Raw genomic sequence first — 10,558 nt, forward strand, 5'->3', positions numbered from 1 at the left:
AATTAAGAATGGTATGGCCCTTATTATTTGTGTCCTATAAATTGACATATATAGTAATTCACTCCTTCATCTCTCTATTCTAATATATTAATTTATTTATCAACATCCCTTATCTACAGAGATTCTAACATTTTATTATTTATATTTTATTAAGATAAAATATAATTCAATTATCCTATCATATCTCTTATCCTACGGATTAAATTGACCCTTAGAGTTTACGGTGTTGTGCAAAACAACTAAGAATGATTTGATGATAACTTTTGAGTTGATTGCAATTCTGGACGAGGCAAAATATGTCACTCAAATTCATACACTATATATATAGGCAAGATTTTAGTTTTTATCCTTTTTGAGAGTTATTTTGGGGAAAAAAATTATTATTGCTCTGACGGATGGCTACAAATCGTTGAAATTTGATATTTTGAAAATACTCGTCAAAATAAATTAAACAAAATCTTATATGATAATATTTACATTTATATATTTTTAGAAAAATACAGTCAAAACAAGACATATAAATAGTGCATTTAGTCAAATGAGATTTTATAAAATAGGACGAAGGGAGTATATGCAGGAGGTCGAGGTTCGAATCCCGATCATCCCACTTATCCACCTTAAGTGTGGAATTTCTAAGTACTAGTATTTGACACAAAAAAAAAAAGAGAGAAAAATTTAATGCTCCCACCGAAAGAAAAAAAAAAAAAACAGAAAAATAGTAGTGAGTAAATGAGTAAGAGAAGCAAGTGGTTAGACACATCCATCCATCAACATACCAACGTTCAGAATGAGCTAGAAATTAAAAGCTGTGTTAAACATGTTGTTAGGTTAGGTGTCTTTCATATTCAAGCTTCCTTTCTTTATCTATCAAATTCAAATCTAATCTCTATGTTAGTGTCTCCTCTAGAGCAAGACTCCAATTGGCAATGGTCCAATATAAAAGGTTAGCAAAGAATTGATATATGAAATGAAACCTTGCTTTTTACTCTTAAGACACCAATAAGATGTCAAAACTCACATCTCAATGCAATGAATGTATGCAAGAATCAATAAATCACCCAGGTGAGGCTAGCTGATAGTCTAGTTGGCTGGTGGGCACATGTGCCTAACTTTTAATCGCATGCATAGAACCCTCTTGTTTTTTTATGTTTGTTATTGTATCGTTGTAAGAGTTCCCTTTCAATGATGAATATACTAGAAATTACAAATTCACATTTTACCCATAATTTTTTTAAAAAAAAAACACTTAATATCCGACTTTAGGACCGACTAATTCAAGAGGACCCATAATTTAATTGCATGGAATTTCATGTTCGTTTTTCCATCATCATCATTATTATTATTATTACAAAATTTTCAGCGTCATTTAGGGATATATATATATATATATATATATATATATATATATATATATATATATATATATATATATATATATATATGGATATGGATACTTATTTGAAGGAAATCTGCAATATTTTGGAAGAAAATCTGCCTCATTGTACCACGATATGAATCGTCATGCCACGATGCATGTATGTGAGACATCGTGGCACGATTCATACGATGGCTCCCACTATGGCAAGGCCCAAGCCTGTTAAAAATCCTATAAATATAGTTCTCCTCCTTCACAGTTATTTATTCATAAATTCAAAGAAATACAAGTCTCTTAAGTAGCAAAGGAGAAGCAATAAGGAGGGCAAGGAGCTCTCAAGGGAAGTACCTCTCCCCACCATAGGAGTAGCTAAATTTCTTTAGGTTAGGTCGAGTAGATGAACTCCTCTATAAATGTTTGATACTATGTAATTTAGTTTGAAAAAGCTTATATTAATTTCTATATTCAGTCTATTATCTTTAATTATCCACTATGCTCTGTACTTTCATATATGAATGCGCACATATTTATGAATAGTTATTAGGATTACGCGATCTCGTGACAACACTAATAATCCAGAATGAGGTAATGATGACAGTAAATTATATGATGTTTTTAGTAGTATTTTAGGTTAGTTTTTAGTAGTTTTAGTAGTCTTTTGATAGCCAAAGCATGGAAAATACCCGAGGAAAGAAGTTATTTGACCAAAAAGTAAGAGTTGAAGAAAATACACAAAAAATAGCAAAAACTGAAGAAAAGAGCTAAATATACCACATCATACAAAAAATGCCATAACTGTAGCTACGAGCATCGGATCGAGACCCATGAGCATGCGTTAGAAAGATAAGACAAAGAGCTATAACTTTCGTGTTGGAGCAAAAATCAAATTATCGAATCCATAGTGGCTACGATGGGTTACATCGTGGCCATGATGAGAAGGAAACTTGGCCGCCAAGAAAATAACAAAATCTGCAATTTATTTGGATTAAATCTTTTTCATCGTGCCACGATGGCCACAGGATGCATCCATCGTACCACGATATGCCTTGAAGCCCAAGTCCAAAAAAAAGCTATAAATAGAGCTCTCCTCCTTCACAATTATTCATTCAAAAGTTGAGAGAACTACAAGTCTCTAAGGAGCAAAGGAGGAGAAGGAAGGAGAGTCAAAAGCTAGGCACTCTCCCATCATCGGGAGTAGTTTTCCTCGCGCTTCAACGAGGTTATTTCGTATGTGTAATTCTTTAACTCTTTTGTTATAATTATGCGTATGAGTAACTAATTTCCTTAGGTTAGGTTTAGTAGATGAACTTCCCTAAAACTACTTGATCATGTAATTGGTTATTATATTATTGCAATTCCGTATTTATTAATTATTTAATTATTATCTATGTTTAATGTTTTTCATTAGTATACGTATTAGTGAAATTGACCTAGATATCGATTGTTTTCGGGAGATTCTTTAGATATTTGAATTGATGATAATTATTCAACAGAGTTATTGTAGGGATACGTAACTTGCGGGCTATTGTAGTTTTGCGATTGTGACTTTTGAATTAACGTTCTTTAATGCTTTCATAATTACTCATCTCACCTAAGGGATTAGGGAGTCGTTAAATGTGAATAGGGTAATAAGACACTGGAGTGATTATTACTACTTAGGGTTAAATTGTCATGATGAACGAGACTTAATTTGAATTGTGAAATATAGTAACAGGTTACCAAGTAGGGAAAGGGAAGGGATTCGAAACAACCTAATTAATTATCCTTCTTATCTTGTAGTATTTCTTATATTGTTCTTTTATGCTTTTAATTTTAACAAACTTGAACCCCTTCCCCCCCCCCCACTTCTATTGTTTTAATCCTGGTTTAATAATAATTGAATTGTTGCACACGCAATCCCTGTGAAGACGATCTTACTTACTACTTTATTTCTTGAACGATTTTGTACACTTGCAAAAAAGTCATCAGGTAATTAAGCTAGCCAGCATTAGGAAAGGTAACTCAAGAATATGAAGCTAGGGGTTGTACGATTAGCAAGCACTTTATTAATTTTTACATGTTTAGGTCTTAACGTGAGAAAATGTATAGGTATAAAACGTGACAACATGGGTTCTCCTATCTTGATTTAGTATCGGCGTCTTCAATTGCAATAGGGTGATTTTAGTATACGAAAGGACATTTCACTATCTAAGTGTTAATCCGCCAGATAATAGAAAGATTAATAGTAAGTAATATAATGCCAAATTACCAAGCAGGAGTAGGGGAAAGATTCAAAAGCACTTAACATACACTGCTCATCTGATCTCTCTTTGCTTTTATTTCCTATTCTGATATATCAAAATCTATCCAAACTACAAAGCGAATGCAATTTACCTTTACTGCTTAATTCCTAACCGAAACTAGTTACATTGACACAATTCCTATAAAAACGAACTCATTCAATTGAGAAATTATTACTCGAAGACAGACTAGTTCACTTGCCTTGAGGTAGTTAATCATCTTAATAAAAACCAGTAGCTCAATCTATTTTGTTGTATTGCATTACCGCTTTTTTGTTACTATCGTCGTTAATTAGGTGGTGACTTGAAAAATGATCAATTCTTCCTAGTAGGGGTCAAGTTGTGGAGCGAGGAAAGGTATCAACTGGATTATGGCTTCCTATTTATGGCTTTTCATATATCAATTAGGTGGTGAGTTGAAAAATGATCAATTCTTCCTATTTATGGCTTCAATCTTGCCAAGCTAGTGAAGCAGATTTGGAAATTAGGAACCAACCATGATGGTTTGGTAACTAGGGTCTTCAAAGCTAAATAGTATTTTTTTTCAAAAAATATGATTTTCTAGGGGCTTGCTTGGGCCATATATAATTCTAGTGTAGTGTGGCGTAGCAACCAATCTTCATAGGCGTTGGTCAAATTAGGAGCTCATTAATGGAAAGTTTAGGGGTGGACCTTGAGTCAGAGGTGGTAGCAATTCGTATTACAAATCAGATCGTAGGTCTGTTTATTTCAGCTTTAAAATAGATTTTTTAAAATTGTTTTTCAAAATATTACAAGTTTTTTTATTTTTTTTTCTAAATCGAAACACTAATTTTGACATCATATAACATAAACACACATTATTGAAGATCAAAACATAGTCAAAATTATAATTTTTTCAAAAAGTTGTATTTCAAAAATGATTTTTATGAAAATCTATTTGAAATAGCTTCAAAATTAAGTGATTTTTCGAAATTTTGATATCCAATTTTTTTTTTCAATAAAATGATCAAATACCTAAAATAACATTTTAAGAATAACTATTCAAACCAAATTTTCATTTGATACTTTTATAAAAATTTTCTTTGTAATTTGTCAAAATAAAAAAAAAATTATTAATTTTTTTTACACAAAATTATGTAACACTATAGAAATCTATTTTAAAAAAATTTATAACAAACAAGCCCTCTGACCTAGGTAGGGAAGATTTAAAAATTAAAAGTGACTCATCTCATAGTAGAAATTCTTAGGTGATAACTCACCTAACAATTAATCCAATGGAAGTCTATCGAATGTTAGCATGTTTAGTTCAATTTTATGTTATTGCAAAACACTGTCGGATGATTTGTTTCTCTAAAAAAAAACAAGTAAATTTTACTGCTCAACCTATATTACAAACATTTTCGTTAATAAAATGAAGTAAGTTTATTCCTTAAGAAGAAAAAAAAAAAACTAATGCTCATTATGTCAAATGAAGTTGATGCCACTTGACTAAATCTTAGATTAGAAGTTTTTTGGCTTAATTTAATTGCAGTTTTGCCCCCCAAGTTTTATAATTGTGCGATTTTGACGCCCAAATTTCAATTGTGCGATTTTAAGTTTTTAACTCTCTAAGTTTGAAAATTGTGCGATCTTGACCCCTCAAGTTTTAATCGTGCAATTTTGGCCTTCCAAATTTACCCCCTTTTACATTTGCTAGTCCCTTGTTCACTTTTTTTAACTAAAAATTGCTCATATGACATTTTAAAATTAAAAAAATAAAATTAGTTTGAAAATTGAAAAAAAATCTATTATTTTTTTAATAAAAGGTTGAATAATTGTTGTTTTTTTTAAAAAAAAAACAGTTTTCAAAGTTTTAAAAATTAATTAAAAAATTAATTCTTAAAAAAAGATTATTTTAAATTATTTTTAAAACTTTATAAACTGCTTTTTTTAAAAAAATAATTATTCAACCTTTTATTAAAAAAATTGAATACATTTTTTTTGAATTTTAAAACATTTTAATTTGTTATAAAAATATATTTTATTTTAAAAAAAAATTATAAACTGTTTTATTAAAATAATGATTAAACCTTTTAAAAATTAATACGTTTTTTTTTTCATTTTAAAGCTTTTTAAAAAAATATCACATAAGTAATTTTTAGTCAAAAAGTCAATGTGGGGCTAGCAAATGTAAAAAGGGTAAACTTGGGGCTAAAATCACATAATTGAGACTTGGGGGCCCAAAATTACACAATTATGAAACTTGGAGGGTCAAAACTGTAATTAAGTCTACTTTTTTTTTTATATAAAAACACAAGTGTCTAAACTTCTAAAGACACCCAATTAACATTTGGCATTAATTTGTCTAAGCTGTCCAAGTGAAGCTAATATGTTTTTTTTTTTGCTACAAAGAGTGGTTTTTATTTTTATTGTTTACACCGATAATAAGGTTAATTTCAACTCGTTCGAAAATTAAGTAAAAATTGTCTAACACGTCTCGTAAATATAATTCAATTGGTAGCTATTAAATATATTATTAGAAAAATTGAAATTCGAATTTTGAATTCTCCATTTTTTTCACACTTAAAAGAGTCTAACTTGAAAAAAATTGACCTACACACTTAAAATGTGTCCAATAAGAAATGTTCTCTGCCTCTCTTTCAAATTTGGATAGAATCTACTTTTTTTTTGTGTGGACAAAACAAGTGTTAACTATACATAAACCCTATTAGGAAATGCCAAAGTGTCATTTTCCTTGAAGTAATTAGCCTTGCCTTAGTTGTAAGGCTTGTATCATCTTCACCATTACTTGAAGGCTGGTGACATTGAAAGAAGTAGGTCCACTGCCTTCTAGCCACCAACTACCCAATCCCAACTATATTAATACAAATCGTAATAAAAACATATGTTTTATTCAAGAGAATTCAAATTTAGACATCTAGTAACTAGTAATATTGGGATGAAGATTTTTTTTCTCATCATAACCTCATATATACATTATATTTATAGTCTAAAGTATACTTTTACCTTTAGTAAAAAATTAATAGTCACCTTTAAATAAACGAGTTTTAGCGTGAGTCAAAAGTTCACGCTAAACAGTCTCAAGTTAGATGGTCCGAGCTAATAATTGCTCCATTTTTCTTCTCATTATAAAAATATATATTTAAAAAATTTCAAGATTTGAAAATATCAGAATACAATTGTGTTCCGATCTGAATATTTCAAAATAAAAATCTGAAAAAAAAATTCGATCGGAATTTTTCACATGGCTTTGAAATTTCATTTAAATACAAGAAGGAATATTTAGGCAATTCACATGATTCGTTGCAGTAGGGGTATGAAGTATAATTTTCTAAAGAAAATCGAGGTTGAAAGGTAGCCCAATAATAAAGAGGACTTAGCCCAAATCATTTCCTAGTAAAATACTGAAGCCCAAAGGTAGAAATAATTGCTTATAATGTTTTATTGCTATACCCCTACAACTATATTTCATACACGCACATGCTACATTTTTCCCTTACTATTTTTATATCCATAGAGGAAATGGAAAAGACCACCGAAACTCACACACAACAACGCAATTTCGAGTTCGAACCACAATAAAGATGTTCAATCTAATAATATCGACATTGTCCATGGAAGTAGGCTTTACAGACTCACCTACTACTTTATTTTATTTCTAACTTTACAAATTTCTCTTTTGTCTAACTTATTTTGTAGCTCAACTCATTATTTTTTTTTAATATCAAATATAATATAAATTTTCACATTCAAGACACATCATTTTCCAATTTGTTGAATTTAGAATCATCTTTGCTAAATATCATAGTTTCCTACCAAGGTCATCGAGGCATAATACAATCATCTCAATTTGTCAAATTAAGGAGCATAAAGCTCAAACATCATATTTCGCGTCCAAGCTCTCAAGACGTGAGACCATCATACCAACTTATTGAATGTAGGGTCAATCTCAAATATCAAACTTCGCATCTAAGGTCATTAAAATAGAATAACATCCTCCTAATCTATCAAATTCAAAGCCAATATTCAATATCATATTTCACTATCAAAGTCATAATTTATCATGTCTTGAGAGTTGAGACCTTGCGTGCGACATATAATATTGCCATCTATGCACAATCCCATATTTAAAATAGTTCTAGACAATTATCTAATAAAAAACTATTAATTTGTCATGTTATATCAAGAAAGTGGAATAGAGTGTTGGAACGAAAAACACAGTTGTTATTGATTAACTCTAAAATTATTTTCAAAAAAAAAAAAAAAAAAAAAAAAAACACATTTTTTACACTATCGTTATATATTCTCTTTTCTATGTAATTAGATCATTTTAGTCTTTGTTGGTGTAGATATCATAATGAGGTGAAAAAATGTCAGCTCTCATGCCACCACTTAAGCGTATGATGCGTACAAAAATATTAGACACTAAAAAAAACTTAGATGATAGGAAAATCAATTGACTAAAGTAAAAAATGACTAAAAAAGCGTGATTCAGGGGTAAAAATGATTTCGTTTCTTTGGGGTACTAGTGTAGTGTGACACCACATATCACTTTTATGGACTAAAATAATTTCTTACTCTAAAACAGTTTGTTGAGAAGTCTTAACTATCTAGTCTAGATCAATAAAACAGTTGTTGAGAAATCTCTAATGTTCTTATCTAAAACATCATGTTGTAAATGGAGTATGGAGGTGCTGAAATGTTTGTGCACTTGTAGAAAATTTTAAATTTGTGCAACTTTGTCAGCACCACCAAAATCATCATAGATTTAACTCATAAGAAACCTAGTTTTTGCATGCAAATTTTCAACTTCAAATGGAACAAATTTCTGAAATACAAATGACAACAATGGATTCTTCAAGAAACTAACAGAGTAATGAGCACACTATTATAATCCACCAAACATACTGAGTACACGAGAAGTACACCAACAAACATAAGAAAAGATGGTGTCTGCAGAAACATTCGAAATAAAAATGGATAGTCAAATTCTCCACAGAAGAGAATAGCATAACAGTTAGGTCACACAATATGCATGTTCCCAAACAGACATTAAAAAACCCTATATATATATTGTATTATGTTTTCAGATTTTCAATAGAAGTTAAAATCATCATCATTTCACAAGCATGCCTTGTTGCGCCTGATTGTCCTGCTGCTGCTGATAATTCAAAGGCCTCCTGAAAAGCATAATGTGTGGCTCAGGACGATGAATTGCATAATGAACCCAACCACGGCTCTGCTGAACTCCTATTGCACGCCACTCATTCTGTACGGTTAAACAAATACAGTGATTAAACATTCCACGAAAAAACTATAAAATAGTACTATAAGGAAAAAAAACTCTCCCATAACAAAACCCGAAAACCATATACATATAGGCTTCAACTTTCCATTACATGATGAAATTTGTATAACAAAGATCACACTTATTTACAAAACCAAAGACAAAAGATAATCTCCTAAGTTGACTGATACAAAATGTCATGAAAAGAAAGCAGAATGCTCAATAGGCATCCTTCAATGTTAAACAATTTGTACAAAAAGCATTTAGACATACAGTAAATTTGGGTGTTTAGAGGCAAAACAAACTAATCTTAGTTTAGGTTAGAATCAATTCTATAGCAAAATCAATTCTATAGCAAAATCAATTATAATCTAGAACTCTCAAAAATGCCAAAATCAAATATAAGCCTTCAGAATCACTTTTTCCTCTTTCAAAAGTGAACCCAATCAATCCTAATTTAGAACTCTCAAACATGACAAAATCTAATTTAAGCCTTCAGAATCACTTTTTCCTCTTTCAAAATTGAACCAAATCAATCCTAATCTAGAACTTTCAAACATGTCAAAATCAAATTGAAGCCATCAGAATCACTTTTTCCTCTTTCAAAAATGAACCCTAACATGCACAGAGTAATATTCAGCCTTCAATTACCACAAACAAAACAAAACAAAACATAAATCAAATTTCCATCCATTTTCATCACAAGGTACTTCAGCATAAAACCGATTTCAATAAACACACACACAATCATAGATCAGCCACACACAAAAAAATAAAATCATAAATCATCAATTAATCAATTAAATTATTACAAACACCAAAAAAATGAAATTAAACAAACAAAAAAAAAAAAGCGCCGATTAAATACATACTTCAGAGAGAAGCCGATTCTTAGGAAGCAATTTAGCGACTTCAGGAGGAAGAACCACATGCCTGAAAAAAAATCAAAAACCACAATAAGCAAGAAAATTATTAGGTTAAATAAGGAAGAAAAAACAATTAGAAATGAAAAATTACGAAGAATTTGTATACCTATACTCATAAGTATCATCGAAATACTTCTCAGAGTACTGGATCTGACCCATGGTTCACAGACTAGGGTTTGTGAATAAGCTCGATTTGAATCTGAAAAACAGTAAGCAAAAATCGCGTTTAGAAATAATCGATAAAACGAAAATGAAATTGGAGAAAAAAAAAAGAGAGGAGAAAAGAAAAAAGCGATTCGGAACGAACCTGATTAGTGAGAAAGTGAGAAGAATGAGAGGTTGAGACTTGTGAGAGTTGAAAGAGGGAATATATTGGAAATTTATTTGAAGGGTTTGGATGGAAATGAAAAGGATCAAACGGTAAATTCCTATTTATATTGATATTTTTTTTTATATATTTGGAATTTTAAATATTAACGGCTAATTAAGGAAATTTGAACTTTTTTCATTTCAAAATTTTGTTTTGCTTTTTCCCGCTTTGTAATGGAATTTTCTACACACTCGTGAGTCGTGTCCATGATAAATCTTGTGGAGAAGAAGTGAATCAAACTTTCAAACCCCAACTGTCTTTTCTTTTTCTTTTGCGATGGACTTTTCAGATTTTTTATTTTTTGGAATCCCGTATTTTATGATAGCCACCTATAAATTC

General features: G+C 30.3%; 1 protein-coding gene across 1 annotated transcript; it reads right to left on the bottom strand.

The window, feature by feature from the left end:
- Positions 1–8,489: 8,489 nt before the first annotated feature.
- On the bottom strand, positions 8,490–10,311 carry LOC123921743 (cyclin-dependent kinases regulatory subunit 1). The gene is made up of 4 exons (XM_045974398.1): positions 10,157–10,311; positions 9,956–10,048; positions 9,796–9,856; positions 8,490–8,905 (listed from the first exon to the last, which is right to left on the bottom strand). The coding sequence occupies exons 2-4, from the start codon at positions 10,006–10,008 to the stop codon at positions 8,753–8,755; spliced, it is 267 nt and encodes an 88-aa protein (XP_045830354.1). The 5' UTR covers positions 10,009–10,048; positions 10,157–10,311; the 3' UTR covers positions 8,490–8,752.
- Between the last annotated feature and the right edge of the window lie 247 nt (positions 10,312–10,558).

Source organism: Trifolium pratense, linkage group LG4 (assembly GCF_020283565.1).
Source record: "Trifolium pratense cultivar HEN17-A07 linkage group LG4, ARS_RC_1.1, whole genome shotgun sequence".
NCBI lineage: Eukaryota > Viridiplantae > Streptophyta > Magnoliopsida > Fabales > Fabaceae > Trifolium > Trifolium pratense.